Below are 20101 nucleotides of genomic sequence, written 5' to 3'. Positions count from 1 at the left end.
TTTGGCCGCTTCAAAGCCCAACTTCCAGCAGTGGTTTTAGGATTTAAGGAAGCTGAGGTGGGACTGTGGGTTTTTTAATTCAGTACTGTTTTAGGTTGACATCTATCTCAACATTGAAATGAGGTCTCTAATACTTAAGACAAGGCACCAGGACACATCTATTTTGGGGGCCTTGGCAGGTTGTCACTTCAGAAGCCTGGGAGTGGCCGTAAGTTGATCCCTGACTGTTTTCCTTGCTTTGGGTGCTCTGTCCTTGGCCACCCTGGGTGGGTGGGATTAGTTCTCCTTCTTGTTCTGTGATCACAATTTGACCCTAGCAACTGTGAACTATGAAGTTTGTGTCTGTATCGCTGGATCAGAAAAGGTAAAAAAAGGAAAAGAAAAAAAAAAAAAAAAAACGGGCAGAATCTTAGACTTTTGTTTTTAAGTATATACAACTGTAATAAAAATACTAAGAAATGGTGCGAAGTTCTGAAGAAAGAAGTTTTGAAAGTTAGTAAGTTCGGGGTTGGGTATCTTGTGTAGATGGGTTACTTGTTTTGTTACCAAAAGGACTCATAACAGGGTTGGTGCTCAGCCTCTAACTTCAAAAAAAAAAGTAGCCAGTGGTGAAAAAATTGGTGCTTTCTTCACGAAATAGCCAGGGTTGAGGAAAGTCCCTGGTTACGTTGCCTTAGAAAAAAAAGCACCTGAGTGTGATCTCATAGCCAAGGGTATTTTTTGTGAAGGTTGGGTTTATTCATGGATTGTTTTATGGGTTAAGTTTAGTTGTTGGTTGGGAAGGAGCCTGTAAAAGAAGGGAATGTGACCCTGACCTCACCGAAAGCATTGATTGATCACCGAGTCTAGAAGGTTGGTGGTGCTTGACCAAACCAAGCTAATCTTACAGTCTTCATTGATGAGTTTACAGTTGTCGCTGGTCCATATTTCCCATTGATTGCACATAGGAAAGGTGAGGTTATGCTAAAAATCACATTCCTCGGTAAAATAAAAACCACATCCCCCTTCACACACACAGTTTCTCTCTCTCTCTCTCTCTCTCTCTCTCTCTCTCTCTCTCTCTCTCTCTCTGTCTTTCTCTTAGAAAAGTTTTTTTTCCGAGGGTTTTTTGTAAAGGGGATTACTTCAAATTTTTTTTCTTAATGAGACTTAGTTTATGAAAGCTAACAGATTTTAGTTCTCTGGACAAGCAAACTTGGTTACCTATTTTAAATTGCTAGTAAGATTGTATAATTATAAAAGAAAAGACAGTCGGAAGAATTATAAATGTTCTTTTGTTAGGATGTGACTTTCCCAATCAGAAATCTTCTAGAGGGTCACGCATGCTGTTATTGTGAATGTGTCTTAATGTGATTTATTCTTTGAGGAGAGCAACCTCAGTCTTTTAGATGGGGATTGCTTTTATTGCCAGAGTAGTAGCATTGGGAGATTATTAACAACCACGTGGAAATGAGGCAGAATTTCCATTTATATTTGGAAAATGAAGGTAAAGTTTGACTATTCAATCAGTATTTCCTCTTTAAAGAAATGTCAGAAGTCTAAATTTGCCTTGAACATCATTATCATCACTTCCTGCTTTTGCTTGACTGTGTGGTGGCCCAGTAAGAGAAACTATTACTGTTGGGCCTGTTGAGAACATGGTCAGTATAGGGACAGACTATTTAATACTGAAACAACAACAGAAAAATTAAAAAAGCTTTTTTTCAGAAGGAAAAGAGTGTCTAATTCTTTACTATATTTTGCTTTTGGAAGAAATAATAGTTTAAAAAAATAATTTACTGAAATTATCCTGTCTTACTGATTAAATTGACAGTATAGACCAGGGTCTGTAATATAGTTTTCAAGTGATTCTCATCCCAGAAGCTCGTTCTCATTTTCAGTGGCTTTTATCTTACATTTTATCTGTACAAATATATTTTGCTATAATGGTGTCTAAAATGTACTGCCTTATTTCAGATATTAGTCTGTACCCTTTTAGTTTATGAGTTTACTGACACATAAATTTTCATAGCTTTTCATGAAAAGTCATTAATAAAATGGACACTTAGTAGACATTGAGTTGAAACTCCTTTAGCTCTAGATTCATTTAAAAACTGGGAACCAGTCACAGAACCATGTGATAAGTAGAAGCTCAGTGTGGGGCCATAAACGGCACCAGCTCCTGCCATTTAATGGAAAACCAAACAAAACAGATGAAACCTGGAGTTTGTCGTGTAAATACTAAAGCACATAGGAACCTTTTTTTAAAAAAATCAAATGCACTCTCTCTCTCTGAATAACCCATATTCTCTTCAGAAATGCCAGACACTAAAGATGAAGGTGAAGTGGATTTTCTGAGTAAAACCAGAGCTCCTTCTGAGGAGGAGGCTGTAGGAAATGGAACTACCACACCCAAGACGAAGCAAGGCCCTGGGACCCAGGCGGTAAGTGGCATCTGCAGGCCTGTGTGGACAGAGTGTTTCAGCTTGCTCTGCTTTTGTGATCTCTAGCCTCAGTTTTTGCAGGATGGCATATATCTTTATTTCTCATCCTTCCTTTCATGTCTGCTTTTGAACTCAAGGGTATGTTCTTCTTAAACTTGTGTTGGTGCCATCAAAGCTCTGGAATTGTCTCTCCTACACGAGTCCTTTGGAGAGGACAGTGAAAACATTTTTCCTGTGAGCACAAGGCTTTGAAACTGTCGGCACATTTACGGTGACACATCAAGAATGTACACCAAAGGGCATCCGTGCGCCTCATTAAACATGACTTGTTCTTTATGTCTTCATGGTGAAGGGCACCATAAAGTGTCTAAGATATGAAGAATGTCAGTGTTAGCCAAGAAAAAGTTGAGTAAATATGTCCTTAGCAGCTTCATGAGGATTCATACATTGCAAATCCACCATTCAAAGAAAATATTCTTGGTAGCACTTTATATTTGTAGAGTTGTATACCCACCACTGCCCATATTTTATTTTTCGAGATTTATTCACGTGTATGTTTGTTTTGCTCGCAAGTATGTCTGCGTACCATGTGTGTGCAGTGCCCAGAGACCCCAGAAGAGGGCTTCAGAAGGGCAATCAGTGCTTTTAACCACTGGGCCTTCTATCCAGCCTGACTGTTTATGTTCTTGTGACATCATCATCTCAAAAACCTCAGGCTCACTGGCAGCCTGCCCTGCCTTTCTCCCTTCCACTCACCTGCTGGTAGTCAGGGATCTAATTTCTCTTTCTATGCATTTGACTTTATGAACTTCATATAAATGGAATTATAGAGCATGTGCTCATGCGCCAGCTCCAGTGACTTAGCATAGTATTTTGACGTTTCATTCATGTTGCATCATTGATTATTACCAGATAGTATTTCATTGTAAAGATGTACCATTGTAAATAAGGTATGTATTTTGGAATGTTTGGACTGTTAGAAATCATATGGCTTCTGTGGACATACATATTATGTAGACATGTTTTTGTGTACCTACCAGTGAAATTGTTGGGCCATATAATCATTCCAAATTTAATATTCAGAATTTTAAAAAATGATTATTTTAATTATTGGGAGAGGGATATGTGAGCATGAGTGCAGGTACCTCTGGAGGCCAGAAGAGTGTGTAGGATCCCTTGGAGCTAGAGTGATCTGGGTGCTGTAAATGGGACTTGGTTCCTCTGGAAGAGCAGCATATGCTTCTAACCACCGAGCATCTCTTCAGCTCCTTCAGTGGGTTTTAAAAAACATTTTCTTCTGATTAAAGTTAATAACTTGCAGATCAAGGAAACTTGCTGAGAAAACCTTGTATTCTGTGCTTTGAATTTTGTGCTAGCCAAAGACGGGCTTTTAGAATGCTGACCAACAAGTTAATGCACTCATGTACACTACTGCCCTTAGAAAGCCAGTGTGCCTGGCAGTGTATTATCTTTGCCTTTCAAAGGCCAGAGTGGCATTTTCATTAAAATTACCACAGTAGGTAAACAGAACTGTACCATCCCAAAGTGCTTGACGTATGAGATGATAACAAAGCCTCATTTTATTGGAGTACAGTCGTAAGAAGGTGCTGGCCGTCCCAACCCACCCCTTGTTGCAGATAATGTTCATGCCCGGGTGTTTACTTGTATAGCAAGCATTTTTCAGATAAATGTTGCATTTGCCCCCCAGGGAAAAAAGAGAATATAAGATTTGTGGGTGCATGTATCTTTGTTCCAGAAGCCCCTCAGAAGGGGAAGGAGGAAACTCAAGTCCTCGAACTTAGTGCCTCTAGTTTGGTTTGATTTGTTCTTTCCCAGTTCTTCTCTTGTTTCTTCCTGTAGTTTTAGGAGTTGAAAGAAAGAATACACTTCTGGTTGCTCAGCATACCTCATTTTCCTGAAAAGGAGTAGAGCCTAGAAGAATCATGTGACTAGCATCAGAAGCAGGTGGAATCTGGGGCTAGTCTTTAATTTAGGATGGAGGGAATCTCTTACCTTGTATTTTGTGTCCATTTCTACCTGGTGCAGAAAACATATACCAATACAATTTTCAGTTCGTGAAAATTTTTCAGGTGTAAAGGAAGTTTTTGTGTTAGCAGCATTATTAAAATGATTGAAATCTGACCACCACTCCCCTCTCCCCTTGGTGTTGTGCCCAGACTTGCTCTTTCTGCTGTGAACTGAAAGGAAAACCCCTAGACACAGACATCAACATTTTCTGTGTCTTACTTTCTTTTCCAATTTAACTCTTCTCTTTCTATCCATTAACTATATTTTCACTGTGTCAGAAGAGAACAGAGGTCTGTAGAAAAGTTAGCTTGTCACCTTTGCTGTCACAGTTGGAAAGCAACAGTAGATGGAATGTTTCTGTGCTTTAGTGAACCCTTGTTTTAGACACTGAATTTTGAATTCCATATGATGTTCACAGCATTAAATATTTTTGCTTTAAATTTTTCCAGGGCTTAAAAAATAGAAAATCTACTCTTAGACTTTTTTTTCAGGGACTATACAAAACCAATAGTAGGCTACTGGCAAGTAGTGTGTAAACTTCTGGCAAAAAGAGTACTGTGTACCAGTGAAAGTTGAGCAGGCAAGCAAGTGGATTTGTCTTTCCATTCCGTTCTGTCTTCTTGATTTTCCTTTTAAAAAATGTTAAGTTGGGCATGGAACTATACCCATGTAATCCTGGTACTTGGGAAGCTGAGGCAGGGGAGTTGCCATGAATTCAAGGCGAACCTGGGCTCTGTATATCAAGATTTGGTTTTAAAACAACAACAACAAAAATTGTTCTCTTGTATAACCTCTAATTACTACACTGTAAATTGGGTAAGAGAGCTCAGTTCTGTCTGAGCTAGATGTTTTGGCTTAGCCTCTGTTTAATTCAATTTTCTCATCTCTGTTCATCATCTTAGCCTTAACGTTCTAGTGTCTCTATTTAGGAAAGGGTTGACTGAGTTTGTGATTGTAGTTGGGGGTGGAGTGGCATTTGTTTAATGTTATTTAATCCAAACTTTCTGACACATAACCAGGCTTTGTTTTGACCTTGGGAATAGGCCAGTCATTGCTTCATTGAATTATTGCTTCATTGACTCATTCTATTCCAAGTAGAAAACAGAACAAATGCGTTTGTCTGATGACCTGCAAGACTAGAATGATAGGGAATTTGTGGCAGTTTACTAATAAGTATAAATACAGAATCCATTTGAAGAACAGCCTGTGGTTGATTTCCTGTTTTCTTAGTCCAGGTGATCTATTGCTTGGTGTGCCAACCAAGCTGTTCATATTTCTTACTCCTTAAGACTACTTAGTAGCATGTGCTAGAAGTCCAACTTTAGAGAATAAGTGATTTAAAATCATGGTACATACAGGAATTAGGCAATATTAAATTTGATGTTCCATAGTAGTCTCAGGAAAAATTTGAACGTTAAATGCCACAAAGTTCTGCAAATCTCTAGGTTGACAATTGTTCACAATCCAGGAGGCAAAGTTGTGAATATACTTATAAAGGTCCCTCACATATAGCACTTATGATTGTGATTTGTTAAGTATTGCCAAAGTTTTATTAGCAGTTAGAACTCGGTACTAAACATTGATTCCTCTTACATATTGCATACATGTCTAATTTCAGGGGTCTCTAGATTGTCTTCTGGGGCCTTTTCACCCTTGGGGGTGGAGAGGGATGCTCAGAAATGTCTGGCATACAAGTATAGCCCCAGTTGAACATTACTCTTATTACTTAATAACTTCAGATTCTGATGTCCTATCATTGAAATAAGGAGTAGACAAGGATTCAGGCTCTGTTTCTACCTACTCAGCTTCCATAATAAAAGCTTTGGGAATAGCATCATACAATAACTTAAGTTGGGAAATGTGAAAATTGGTTTATTTCTGAGACCTTGAAAATTTGAAAAGACCGTACAGATTACGGAACATCTTCACTTTATAGAAATGATTTGGGGTAATTAAATACCTTGTTTCACCATTGGTTAAACAGTCATCTGGGTTGTAACCCAAGCTTGTGCTGTTGAATGTTTCTGTTATACTGTTGTTCTTTCCTAAAGAGTCGCCCTAGGGGTATTCACTTGGTTTAGGATGAGTTTTCCTCTTTAAGACAAGTGTCCCTAAATGGTTCTTTTTTACATGCTTCGATTCTAACTTATTACATTAACTCTTTATGTTTTCTGTTACAAAAGGAGAAATTTCTCTTTCTGTTTAGGGTCAAAGTTGATTTATTTGGGTTTTTAATATCTTACATTCTTATTTAATTTATTTAGCTGCATCTAAGTAACATCAAGATAGTATTTATCCTAATATTTTTCTAGACTTGAATTTTTTTCCCTCCATAAAGAATGGCATGAAAAGTTATTGTGCTGAATGCCAAATGGGAAGTAGGAGAGATGATATTGTGTTTGTACTTGGAGAAACGAAGCTTGGGGACCATTTACCTTGAGAGCATGAGCCACTGGAGTGACGGAAGCATTTCAGATTCCTCTTCCCTCTCCCTTTGCTGAAATCTAAAATCTCCTTGTATAACAGTCGTCTTTTATTTGTAAGATATGGCCCAGTTCATTCAGAAAGAGCTTGCTTGACTGCAGTATCTGTTCATTGAGGGCTCTCTGGAATAATTCCTTTCCCAAACGCTCATTGCATAAGCTTATTAACCATGTGGAACAGTTAATCCAGAAAGCCAGTGTATCTTGTCAGGATGCCCATGGGCCTAGCAGCCAGACACTCTAGAGCAGATACATCCAAGGACAACTATAAAATCCCATATGTTGAGGATTGGGTTACTGGGAAAGTATACTTTTGTTGAACATGTTTCCCAAATCAAGAAAGCATTTTCAGTCAGAACTCCTTTTTTGTAGTTAACTCACCTAGACATAAGATTAACTGAATTTCTATTCTTAGTTATTTTTACAGTATCAGCTTTAGTGTTCAAACTATGATCACTGCAGTCTTGGTCTTGGATTGCCTCCTATTAACATCCTCTAGAGTTCCCTGTTCTTTTATCATTTTTAATGGGAACACAGTGTTTTCTCTCTCATCTTGAGGGGTAAGCTTTTGTCTCCACATGTCCAGGAGTTGAATCAAAAACATCTCTGCTTCTTGTTGGCTCTTCACAGCCTTCATGCTCAGTTGCAAGAGGAACGTAGCATAGTTGCTGGACTACTTGATGACTTAACTAGAAGGCTAATAACACTTTCAAGATGTCTTTCCACCATACCACTCTACTAAGTTTTCAGTTTTTAAAAAGGACCTTTAAAGAATATGTCTGCCATCATATTTACATATATGTTTGTGGTCTTTTTGTCCCCCAGAAAAAAGCAAATTGGCTTCTTTCTGAGTTGCCAATAAATTTTTCCCTATACACATTTGACATTTAAGAAAACCCAATTCCCTCCCCCTTAATTATTCCTTTTGGGTACAATGTTATAGCCAGCATCAGCCGCAGGGAAGCTTACCCCTGAGTTTTGGGTCAACTTTCTCTAAGTCCTAAACTGGAGAATTTCCAGGAAAAATTTTCAATCACTGTTCTGTAGATTTTCAGTATAGTTGTGGAAAAGACAGGCCACTAGAAGATCTCAGACTGGAAAACCACGATGGTAAAACTCTTGCTTTTGTGTAGAATTATCCAGAAATAACATGTATAACGATAGGACTTAATGATCTGGCTATACATTTTCAAATGTATATATGACCTCGACTGATTTAATTTCCCAGTCTTCATTTTCTAATGTATACTGGTCTCTGGTAATCTCTAATATTTATTCTAGCTCTTAAGTTTTGATCAGCATATGCTTCCAACAAAATTGGGATAAGTTCACAAGTGTTGGGATATGTCTTGTGCATTGAACCAAAGGACAGTCGTGGATTTATAAAGATCAGACTTTGGTTAACAACCAGATATTTAACTGGTCACTTTTTCCTTAAATGTCTTCCAAGTTTTTTGCTTTGGGGTCTTTAGTTATGTGACAGTCCAATTTTTTCTTTAGATTTTGAAATAGGGATTCACTCTGTACCCATGGCTGGCCTAGAACTTGGTATACAAGTGGGTCTGACCTGGAACTCAGAGGTCCAGGTGTTTTCAAGGAGTTTATGTTCATCCTCACATTGCCTCCTCTTGAGACAAAAGAAGAAAATATAAATCTTACCACCCTCTTTGTCCATGTCACTCAACCTCAATTTCCCTTTGTTCATCCTTCTTTCATTAAAGTTGACAAGGAAGACTAGTAGTTAATCTTAAAGAAAAGTGAATGGGGCCCAGTAAACTAAGGGTTTAGTCCCAGTTCTGTTTAGCTGAGTGACTTTGCTTATTTATGGAGAGGCTTGGTTTCCTCATGTACATTTGGGGTTTTGATGCCTACTCAGTTATTTGCACTGACTTGGGTCAGCATACTTCTAGCATATAACATCGGTTATAAGCTGTAGATGATTTGTTGCCTCATTTTCAGTTAGCCCAAGCATCACACCTACTGTTAAGACCGTGGATAGTGGATGTTAAAAAAAACTCTTGGAAAGAAACTACCAAATTTTGCCAGGCTATGGTAGTGATTTTTGAATGGTCGTTGGGTTTTTGTGTCACTTCAGGCTTATTCTGAAGGTGCCCAGTAATTTGTCCAGTGCTTGGTTCAATTTCTGTTCCCTGAGTTCTGTGTTTGGCCTTGAGTGTGCTGACATGAAAACAGCCCCTCTCCATGATCAGGCTCATACTGTAGCAGAAACAGAGAATTACTAAGCCAACAAAAAAGACCAAGTTTGAGTGCTGAAATAGAGTTCTGGGGTTATTTATTAAAAACCAACCTTTCAACACTAAATTCTTCCCTCTAAGAACATTCACTTTTAAAGACTGATGTTTAATTTTGTGTGATATGTGCTAGAAATACAGGTTTGGGTATAAACATTGTTTTTGCTGGGAATTTGGAAGAGTGATCATGAGGCAATCTTAGGAAAACTGCTTCCAATCCTAAGTTCCTTATTAAACTTATTGATGTAACATAATTTAGAACTGCTTTGTTTTGCTTCTTAGATGAGAAGGTTTCTCTAGTAGAAAAATATTATTTAATATACAGAAAAATATATACTGTTCCTCAGAGTACATATAACAACCTACAATTTGGGCAGTTATAGACTTCTCATATTTGGTATAATATATTTGAGGAAGATGCCTAATGGTGGCTTCCTTGTTGACCATTGAAAGGTTAAATGTTTGTGTGTGGACGGAATTGTTTTAGGAGTATTTATTTCAAATCAATTTAGTCTCTGAGGCTGCCTGTGGGTTGATTCCATTATTATTTTTTATTTTTTTAATTTATCTTATTTTATTTTATTTTACAATACCATTCAGTTCTACATATCAGCCACGGGTTCCCCTATTCTCCCCCCTCCCACCCCTCCCCTTACCCCCAGCCCATCCCCCATTCCCACCTCCTCCAGGGCAAATCCTCCCCCAAGGACTGCGATCAACCTGGTAGACTCAGTCCAGGCAGGTCCAGTCCCTTCCGCCCAGACTGAGCCAAGTGTCCCTGCATAAGCTCCAGGTTTCAAACAGCCAACTCATGCATTGAGCACAGGACTTGGTCCCTTTGCCTAGTTGCCTCCCAAACTGATCAAGCCAAACAACTGTCACACCTATTCAGAGGGCCTGATCCAGCTGGGGGCCCCTCAGCCTTTGGTTCATACTTCATGTGTTTCCATTCATTTGGCTATTTTTTTTTTCAATAATTGAGTAAAACCAAAATTTATTATAAGCCACAGTCATCCTAGGGACCTCCATGCTATATATGTATATATATATAGCCTCCATGGTTCTATGGGTTGTGGTCTGATTCTTCTTTATTTTATATCTAGAATCCACTTATGAGTGAGTACATACCATGACTGTCTTTCTGGGTTTGGGTTACCTCACTCAGGATGATTTTTTTCTAGTTCCAACCATTGGCCTGCAGATTTCATGCTTTCATTGTTTTTTTTCTGCTGAGTAGTACTCCATTGTGTATATGTACCACATTTTTTCCATCCATTCTTCCGTTGATGGGCATCTAGATTGTTTCCAGGTTCTGGCTATTACAAATAGTGCTGCTATGAACATAGCTGAGCATGTATCTTTATGGTATGAATCAGCATTCCTTGGGTATATGCCCAAGAGTGGGATGGCTGGGTCCATTTATTTTTTAGTAAGACGGGCTTTCTTTTTTAGTCAACATGTTATATCAGATACATCAGCATTTTAAAGGGTTAGTTATTGCTTCTGCCTTTAGGGTTCATATAATCTAGACAAAGCAAAAAAAAAAAAAACATATGCAGATAGTCACAGTATGTGAAACATGCAATGTCAGATACCATTAGTGCAATGGTGAATCCCAAACAGATGTGTTTGTCCAAGGTGTAATGGTTTTTCCTGGGTAGTATACACATAGTGCAAGTGATACTGGAATTGAAAAGACCCTTTGACTGCCTGCCTGATATAGTTGACCTGCAAAAATCCTAGAATCACATAAGCTCCAGAAAGAAGCCAGTTTGCAAGTAACTGATCTAGTAGGAACCCCAGGTTTAAGAAATTTGAGTAGGAAAGTAAGAAAAATACTATTTACTAGAGAAGCATGAACAACAGAAGTGTTCAGTAGTGTGTGTGGGAATGTTACTGTTCCTGCTTTAGTGTTTCCATTCATACAGTGAAAACTTCTCTTCTCCTGACCTTTGACGTCAAACACTGATACAGGCCTTCTTCCATTTTGAGAACGCCTCAGGCTGTGTCACTGCATTTAGATAGAAACAGTTGTAAGAACATAATTTATGCTGCTTACACCAATGCACATATAGTCTTCCAAAAGATGTTAGCTGATGGGAGCTGGCGAGAGAGTTCAGTGGATAAGGGCATTTGTAGCCAAACCTGCAGACCTGAGTTCCATCCCTGGGAACCCATGTGGTGAAAGGAGAGACTCGACTCCCAAAGTTCTCCTTTGACTTCCACATGGGTGCACCTGTACATACATGGGGGGTGTAAATAAATAGTTATATATTTTAAATAAAAGAAAACCAAATAAGCTATTGTTGAAATACCATTAACAAACTTTATGTAGAGAATATTTTTAGAAGCACGTATAAATACCCCGAGCTTGCACCTAGCTCAAAAACAAGATTTAGGCAAAACACATATTGTGCTCGTTTTCTTGTCTTTAGGTAGCATTCTGTTCTGGCTAAGTAGTGTGGATTGGTACCTAATGAAGTTATGAAAGACTTGTTCTGTAGTGACGTGTAATCTTGGGAAAAGTTTTGCTTTAGATGTTACTTAAAAAAAAAAAAAAGATTTATTTATTTATTATGTATACAGTATTCTTCCTGCATGTATGCCTACAGGCCAGAAGAGGGAACCAGATCTCATTGTAGATGGTTGTGAGCCACCATGTGGTTGCTGGGAATTGAACTCAGGACCTCTGGAAGAGCAGCCAATGCTCTTAACTTCTGAGCCATCTCTCCAGCCCTAGATGTTACTATTGACGGTAACTGAAAGAAATTTCTGAAACTGTTTAACCTAATTATAATAGGAATAATTAGAAAAAGTGTAGTTTCATAGTGGATACCTTGGAAAATATTTGAATGTATAAATAAGACTTTGAGCTTCCAGAAATTTGTGTTAGATGTACATGTGTAAATATGCATGAATGCATATATTTCTCTTATGTAGAATCTAAGGTAACTTGAGTGTGGTGGCCCTATACCTGAAGAGCTTATACTCAATCAAAGAAATGGGGATTAGGGGATGAACAGTAGAAAGTAATAATCATTTTATTGCCTAGGGAGAATAGTAGAAATATTTACTGTAATTGGAGACATCCTTCCTTTGATATTCTTTTTTCTTAGAGCATGGAACTAAATAAAAATGTAAGTATGTAAAGATCTCTCCAGATTCTGTAACTATAGGACTCTGAAATTCTCAAGAAATAATTGTTCTCATGGCATCTGGATGTAAGGAATTTTAGTGATCATAAGGTTATACCCTTAAAATTGACAAGGTGTGAATGAATTTGTACCCTAGAAACCTCAGAGCACAAAGCATTGTTTGCCCAGCTAACTAGTGGTCCAACTTCTTCCTTCTGGCCTACCTTAGAATTCACCTCCTGTCACCAAAATAAGCCAAGGTTTTTCAGAAACCTCCCCAGTAAAATTTCTCCAAGAACACTACTTGTTCATTGAAGAGATCCATAGATAGGTCTATCTCTACTGCTCAGTTACCCTCTTCTACCTCATTGACTCTTTTAGCCCTTGCTCCCACACCCATACTTGGAGGGAAATTATGGGAAGGCTACAGCTATATATGTCCTCTTAATCCCTTTTATGGCTACTAAGCCTTGCATCTGCTGCATTATGGCTTTAGAATACTTCCTTTTATTAAACTGCCATTTGATAACAAGTCCTTGGAGGCTTATGGCTGGACCATGTGCAAATCACACTGTGGAGTGAGCTCTATACATTGCAAATTTCCATCTACATTATCTTCCCAGAGTACAGTATCTTTCTTTTTACATATGTTTGTTATACTTGCCATCCTTGAAACCTAACAGAAATAGCTAGCTACCTTGAAGGCACCATTGGTTCCAAATGAGCTGCCTGCGTGAGTCATATTTGCATCATGAGTGCATAGCAGTCTGATTTGCTTATTGATGTTTTAATCAGTAAGCAGTGTGAGAAGAGAAAACAGCCTGGTGCTTTCCATTTCCATCACTCAGGCTGTCTCCTGGTAGACCTGGACAAAGCAGAAGCGTAGGATCTCTTTCCAGTACCTGTTTTCTTTTGCTGCTATGAAAATAACTTCTGGGAAATGTGCTTTGGCCAGTTTTATTTCTTACTGTGTGTTTGTAAGTGTATGTACATACACATATTAAGGGTAGAAGTTAACCTCAGATGTCATTCCTCAGACCTCATCCACTCCTTCCTTCCTTCCTTCCTTCCTTCCTTCCTTCCTTCCTTCCTTCCTTCCTTCCTTCCTTCCTTCCTTCTTTCATTCCTTCCTTCCTTCATTCATTCATTCATGACAGGGACCCTCAGTAGCTTGGAGTTTATCAAGTAGGCAAGGCTGGCTGACTAGCAAACTGTAGGGATCTACCTTTCTCCAGCTCTCCAGTGCTGATATAAGAGTGTGTGCACAGCTGGGTTTTTTTTTTTATTTTTGTTTTTGTTTTTCTGTTTAATTAAAACATGAGCGCGCGCGCGCGCACACACACACACACACACACACACTCACTCACTCACTCACTCACTCACTTCAAACAAGCACAAGCAAACATGAGTTCTGGGGTATTAGACTCACATCTTGATGTAAAAAGCACTTTACCTAATGATTTATCTCTCTCAACCCAGTCTGCTCTATTTTGACATCTTTAATTTGTTTATTAACTATCCTTCCATCTGTTGTATTTTGATCTTCTCCTGAACCATCTAAAAGCCAATGTCTTTTTAAGTAAAATGAGAGGATCGGCCTTTAGTCACTCCTGGCCTTTGGAGATTGGACCAGGGCCAGGGCCATTCTGGGGACAGAGAGTGTATGATGAGAAGCCCCAGTGTGCAGTCTTTACTTTAAGGCAGAAATATTATTCTAAAGGCCTTATGGTTATTTTCTTCTTATTCTACCCTTGCAAGGCCAGAGGTTATGGAAAGCCCTAGGACATCACATTGGTAGTTGGGAAGAGAGAAACCACACACACACACACACACACACACACACACACACACACACACACACACACATTTTATGAGTCCTTCACTTTAGACACTTAGAATGAAATTACAACAATAAATTGTAATGTTGGAGTATGTCCCTTCATTTAAGGGATGGTGTTGTTGTGTAGTTACCAAATTTGCCTTTTACAAATCTCTACTGCTATGTGTCCTGAACATTGTAATAGAAACAAGATTCTACCAAAAATGGGTAAAGTGAGGTTTGGACAGTCACTCAAGAAAGTTTGCTGGGAGAAACAAATGAATGAGGTACGAACATGGGCCAGGTGGATCTGAATTGTCTTTTGTTTAGATCTGGCTCTACCATGCCCCTCCTACTTCTTGAATTATGCTGTCAGACGGTAAGTAGAATTCTGTGGAAATGTTTTAATCAGGATTTTCCCCGTTGACAACATCGCTTTTCTTGAAATAGGGAGTCAGTGTTTTCATTACAATTCTAAAACATGATGGATGTGTCATGTATTTCGTTTTTGTTTTCGTTTTGCCATGGAGCAGTTCCTGTCCATAATGTCTATGTGCACAACACAATAGGCTGTGTTCCTTCTTAGGAGTCATTAGATTTCCCTAATAGGATGATGGAAATGGGTATTGGAGCTCTGGCCATCCTCTCATTAGTGCTGAACCCTGGTGCTGTGTCTGCTTCACATCAAGCCCACTGAATTGATTTTCTTCTCTGAGACTGTGCTTTCTTCTTGGAGTCAAGAAAGGGATGAAATAGTTACTTGGCCCTTTTACAATTGCTGTTGCAGCTGAATCCATGTAAAGGAATACCCTGCAGTGGGGGGAGGGATGCATGTATGTTCCAATTAAGGCTGTGATCTATAGATTTTTGGCTTTGGCCCACCCTTACCCCTCTCCCACAACCCGTTAGGTTCCTGTGAAATCACCAGAGATGTTTGGCATTGGTGAGGTATGATGGGACACACCCTTAATCCCAGTAGTCAAGGGGCAGAGACAGGTGCAGGCATATCTGTGACTTTGAGGTCAACCTGGTCTACTTAGTGAAACCCAGGCCAGCCAGGGCTACAAAGATCATGTCCAAAAAAAAAAAAAACCAAACAAACAAAAGTGTTAAGAATACAGATGATGGCTGTCAACTGCTGCTTAGTGTCAGAGTTGCCCTTGCTTGCTTTGGTCTCATAATGGGAGATACTAGTATTTTTAGCTGGCTTTAGGGCAGGTGGTTAGAGTGGGTAAAATAAGTAAACCCATCAGTGCCTTAACATACCCAACTTTTGTTTTATTGCTTATGAGAACCTATACTGCCATATGCCTGTCTCTTGGCATGACATTGAGAAGGAGCCAAAGGTTAAATAAATTAATGCAGATCCTTTAATGTTAAGACTGACCTCCAGGTCAGTCTTGCTGGTGTGTGTGTGTGTGTGTGTGTGTGTGTGTGTGTGTGTGTGTGTGTGTGTGTGTGTGCGCGCGCGCGCTTGGGAAGGGTGTTAAGATAGAGTCTCACATAGCCTAGCTGGGGCTGGCCTGAAACTTGATCTGCAGCTGAGAATGATACTGAGCTTTGGAGTCTCCTGTTTGTACTGGAATTACAGATCTGCATTTCCGAGCTCAGCTGAGCTAGTCTTGCTGTTCTTTTAGCCTTGAACTCTTCCCTACAGGTTATTTGATACCACTCTGCAGAAACTGACTGATATGAAAAGCTACCTTGATTCTTCTTTTAAGTTCTTCTAGATTAGTCAGTAGGAGCCTATAGGAATAGGAAGGAAAGGAGCAAAAAACGGAAGGGGAAAAGGGAGCAATTAGTGTGAGGACGGGAAAGAGGAAGTAACTGAATTTACCTTACCATACAGTATCTGAGGCTGACCGCATTCCACAGGTGTAAGATGGGAACTGCCCAGGAATGATGTGGATTGTTTAACCTGAGGGCTCAGCAAGCTCTCTGAAGGTTTTTGGTTTTTTACAGTTTCATACAGTCTGTCACCCCAGCAGAGAACGGGCATGGGAATGGTGCACTTATAAAAAGAAGAAAGGCTAGTGAACTGTTCCTCTGAACAGCATTTACCATATAGCCATCTAGTGCAGTGTAACAAAGAGTTAACCAAAAAACTCTGCGGTTTAAAGTGGCAGTCAGCAAATACCTTCAAAGCTAGCCTATTGTAAGGTACACACAATGAGTAAATTCAGCAGCTCTTGCTAAGTAGGGGAGCTGTTGGGCCATCTTGACTGTAATAAGACTGTAAATATTGACGTACGTTTTCACAGAATAGGTGTTCATTTTGGCTGTTCTTTATTTAAAATAAGCATTTTTGTTGATTCTTTGAGAATTTCAGTCAGTGTATTTTGATCATATTCACCCTTACTCCTCCCCTTAATTCCTTCCATTCTTTTTAGTAAATAATAACTTTTGACAGATGCATGCCATTAATTTTTAATTTAGCAAAATAATCGTTTGCTAGGAGTGTGTGTGTGTATATATCTGTACACACACACACACACACACACACACATACATATTTTCCTCTACTTCCTCCCTCATCCCCTGTAAATACTGTTCCTGGTAACCATAGCGGAGAATAAGAACTGAGTTTTGTTTGAGAGAATACTTTATGAAACATATGCTGTAATTTTACCTTCCATTCTTTCCCACTGTGACTTGTAGCCATGTACCTTCACCAAGATTAAATATTAAGACCTTCTTATTAAACAAGACAATTTCTACTCTAGAAAATGTGTCAAGTGCATCTTGTGAGCGCCATGTAGTTGCAAATAACTGGAGGCTCCTACTTAGAAGTTTGTTATGCTTCTAAATTAGTTGGTTTCTTTAAATGCTGAACCAAATCCAGTGTGTGTGTGTGTGTGTGTGTGTGTGTGTGTGTGTGTGTGTGTGCATCTGTGTTTGAATGTCTCTGCACATTCTTAATGCATGTATGTAGAGGCCAGGAGTTAATGTCATATGTCTGTCTGGTCACTTTCCATTTTTAAAAATTTTTTTTTATGTTTATTTACTTTGTATATGTATTTTTAATAAAACAGATAATAATGAAATAGTGTCCATGTGCACATGTGCATGTGGAGGTCAGAGGACAACTTATAGAATTGTTATAGAACAGTTTTTTCGCATGCACTCTTAGCAGCTAATCAGATGCTTCTGCTTTACTGAGCTCACTGGTTCTCTGCCCCATTGACTGGTCAGTCAGTTCCAGACATTTTCCTGTCCCTGTCCCCGCCATCATAACACACACACACACACACACACACACACACACACACACACACACACACTGTTTCACTTCCTGTGTCTACAATTATCCCTCAGTCAGCATGGTCTAAAAATTTTAAATGGCAAATTCAAGGAATCAACACCTTGTAAGTTTTAAATTTGTGTACTATTCAGAGGAGTTTGGTAAATTTTCATGCTATCTTGCTTCTTCCCACCCAAAATCTGAATTATCCTTTGTCTTATATGTCCATGCTTTAGGCTACCCACCCATGATTCACTTAGTAGCCATCTATGTTACCTGATAACAAATAATTTACCTGTAATGGCCCCAAAGTAAACAGACTATCTCTGGTAATGTGGCAACATTACAAGGCAGATAGAAAAATGCGTAGTATATATAGCACTTGGAACTGCCTCTCATTCCAGCCATTCAATGGAGATATCGTAGCATATCCCTCATGGATAAAAGGGGGCCACTATATTTATCTATGCAGGAACCATTTATTGAATGCTAAGAAATTCAAGTAAATGGAGTAAGTGATGTATCATTTCATGAGACTTATAAAATGGACTCATGCAACTTTGATGATAGATGGATGGGTGCTTTGATGGCAAGTTTTAATTGTTAACTTGACAAAATATAGAGTTGCTTGGGGATAGAGTATGTCTCACGAGGGATGTTCTATCTTGGGCTGGCCTGTGGACACGTCTGTGGTGGGTGGTCTTAATGATTAAGTTAATTGATGTAGAGGAGAACCAGTCCACTGTGGGCAACAGCATTCCCTGTGCACTGTGTAAAAGCAGAGAAATGAAAGTGAGCACAAGAATGTAAGCAAGTGGGCATGTGTGTATTTATTTTTCTCTGTTCTCGACTGTGGATGCAATATGACTAGCTGATGTTTCTCTCTTGACTTCCCCATAATAATAGACTGTAGCCTGGAATTGTAAGCTGTAATAAAGCCCCCTTTCTCCTGAGTTGCTTTTTGTCAGGATATTTTATCACAGCAACAGAAACAAAACTGGGACATGTGCTGTACAAGTTTAACAGTCAGAGGAAGAACGAGTCTTGTCTTTTCACCTCAGGTGTTTGATGTGTGCATTATGGATGTGATAGACTTAAATGTGCCACTTTTATGTACTCAGGGAAGATATGGCTGTATAACAGGCATGTAGGTGGCATCCAGATGTAAAATATAGTATGAGAGGAGGTTGACCTGTATGACTGCAGTTTAGAAGACTTGGAAGTAGAGGTGAGGGGAAAGGCCAGAAAGATAATTACAGTGATAGGCTTCTCTCCCAGACTCAAACTCTGTAGAGCCAAATGCCCTTTATCCCAGTGGGTCACACTGATATTTAGTCTTCTGGATAGGGGTTGTTGCAGGGACATTTTAAGTTCAGTCCAAATTAGGCTCTTGGAGGTTGGCCAGGAAATAAACTATAAATATCTATCATTTCTTCTTTCCCTTTGCTTTGGATGAAAAGGCTTTTTTTAAAGCTTAACTCTTTCATCAATGTTTTCAGTTTTGTCCTAACTTCTTGAAAAAAAAAAAAAAACAAAAACAAAACACACACACACATCTTACTAAACAGATGCCCTAGAACTTCTGCTTACCACTTATCTTCTCCAGTTATCAGAGTTGACTTTTTTATTTAAGACAGGGTCTTACTATATAGCCCTAGCTGTCCTGGGATTCACCATGAAGACCAGGATGGCCTGGAACTCACAGATCCATCCACCTGCACCTGCTACTCAAGTGCTGGGATTCAAGTTCTGCACTAACACACCCTGAAGAACCACCCTCTGCTGCTTTATTGTACCATGGTTTAAAACCTATCCAGTGAGAGGGGGGTGGTCTGATTTCAGCAAAGATATTTATCAGTCAGCATTCTCTAAAGGAACAGAACAGATAGACTGGGCACAAACGCACACTTGCAGAATTTATTAGAGTGATTTACAAGCTGTGGTCTGAGTAAGTCTAACTATGGCTCTCTCTTTGATGGAAAGGCCAAGGATCCGGTGGTTGTTCAGTCCACAAGACTGGATACCTCAGCATTCCCAGTCTGGTTCTGGAGTCCCAAAGAAGTCCTAGAGAGATGTTGGTCTGCAGACTATAATGGAATTCTAAAGAAGTAGGTTCTGACACCTCAGCAGCAGGACAGATGAACTTGCCAGTAAGAGTGAGCACAAGCTGGCAAAAGCTTCCTTCTTCCATGTCCTTTGTGTGGGCTACCACCAGAAGGTGTAACCAGATTTAGGGTTGATCTTGACAAATGATCTGGATTTAGAGAGGGTCTTCCACCTCAAATTATCCAACCAAGAAAAATAACTTTGCTTGGTTTTAGTTAATTTAAGATGTGGTCAGGTAATCAGCCAAGAAATAGCCATTACTGATGTTTTGTTCTTTCAATTCTAATTTGTTAGAATTTATCATTAGTTGATTTTAGCACATGCCTCCTTGTAGGCTGGCTTATTGTTATATGTATATAAACCCATAACTATGTAAGTACAATCTGCTGAGTCAGCTTAGTGTTCCTCGTGTGTATGTGATTTCAGAGCTGACCACGCGGTATTTGGTAACTATTTAGGGGGCTCTCTCTAAGTAGTTGTTAATTGCCTATAGCTCTTCATCTAAAGTTGGAGTCCCATGAAATTTCTTCCATCCACCTTAACATGTCAGTCCGTGTTTTCATTGTTGCAGTATTTCTTTTTTTTAGGTGACGTGTTGTTTGTTGATACTTTATG

At 39.1% G+C, this 20101-nt stretch overlaps 1 protein-coding gene across 9 annotated transcripts in view; it reads left to right on the top strand.

Annotated features, from left to right (window-relative positions):
- The window catches only part of Akap13 (A-kinase anchoring protein 13), a 302085-nt gene that overhangs the window by 157863 nt on the left and 124121 nt on the right, over positions 1 to 20101 (top strand). For all 9 annotated transcript variants that reach the window (XM_037198603.1, XM_037198597.1, XM_037198599.1 and 6 more), the window contains one exon: positions 2296 to 2423. In XM_037198603.1, the coding sequence (XP_037054498.1) occupies positions 2296 to 2423 (128 nt within the window). The remainder of the gene's footprint in view (positions 1 to 2295; positions 2424 to 20101) is intronic.

The sequence above is a fragment of the Peromyscus leucopus genome, chromosome 1, assembly GCF_004664715.2.
Source record: "Peromyscus leucopus breed LL Stock chromosome 1, UCI_PerLeu_2.1, whole genome shotgun sequence".
NCBI classification, from domain to species: Eukaryota; Metazoa; Chordata; class Mammalia; order Rodentia; family Cricetidae; genus Peromyscus; species Peromyscus leucopus.
Note: the sequence above shows the minus strand (reverse complement) of the source record. Positions and strands in the feature narration are given on the sequence as shown.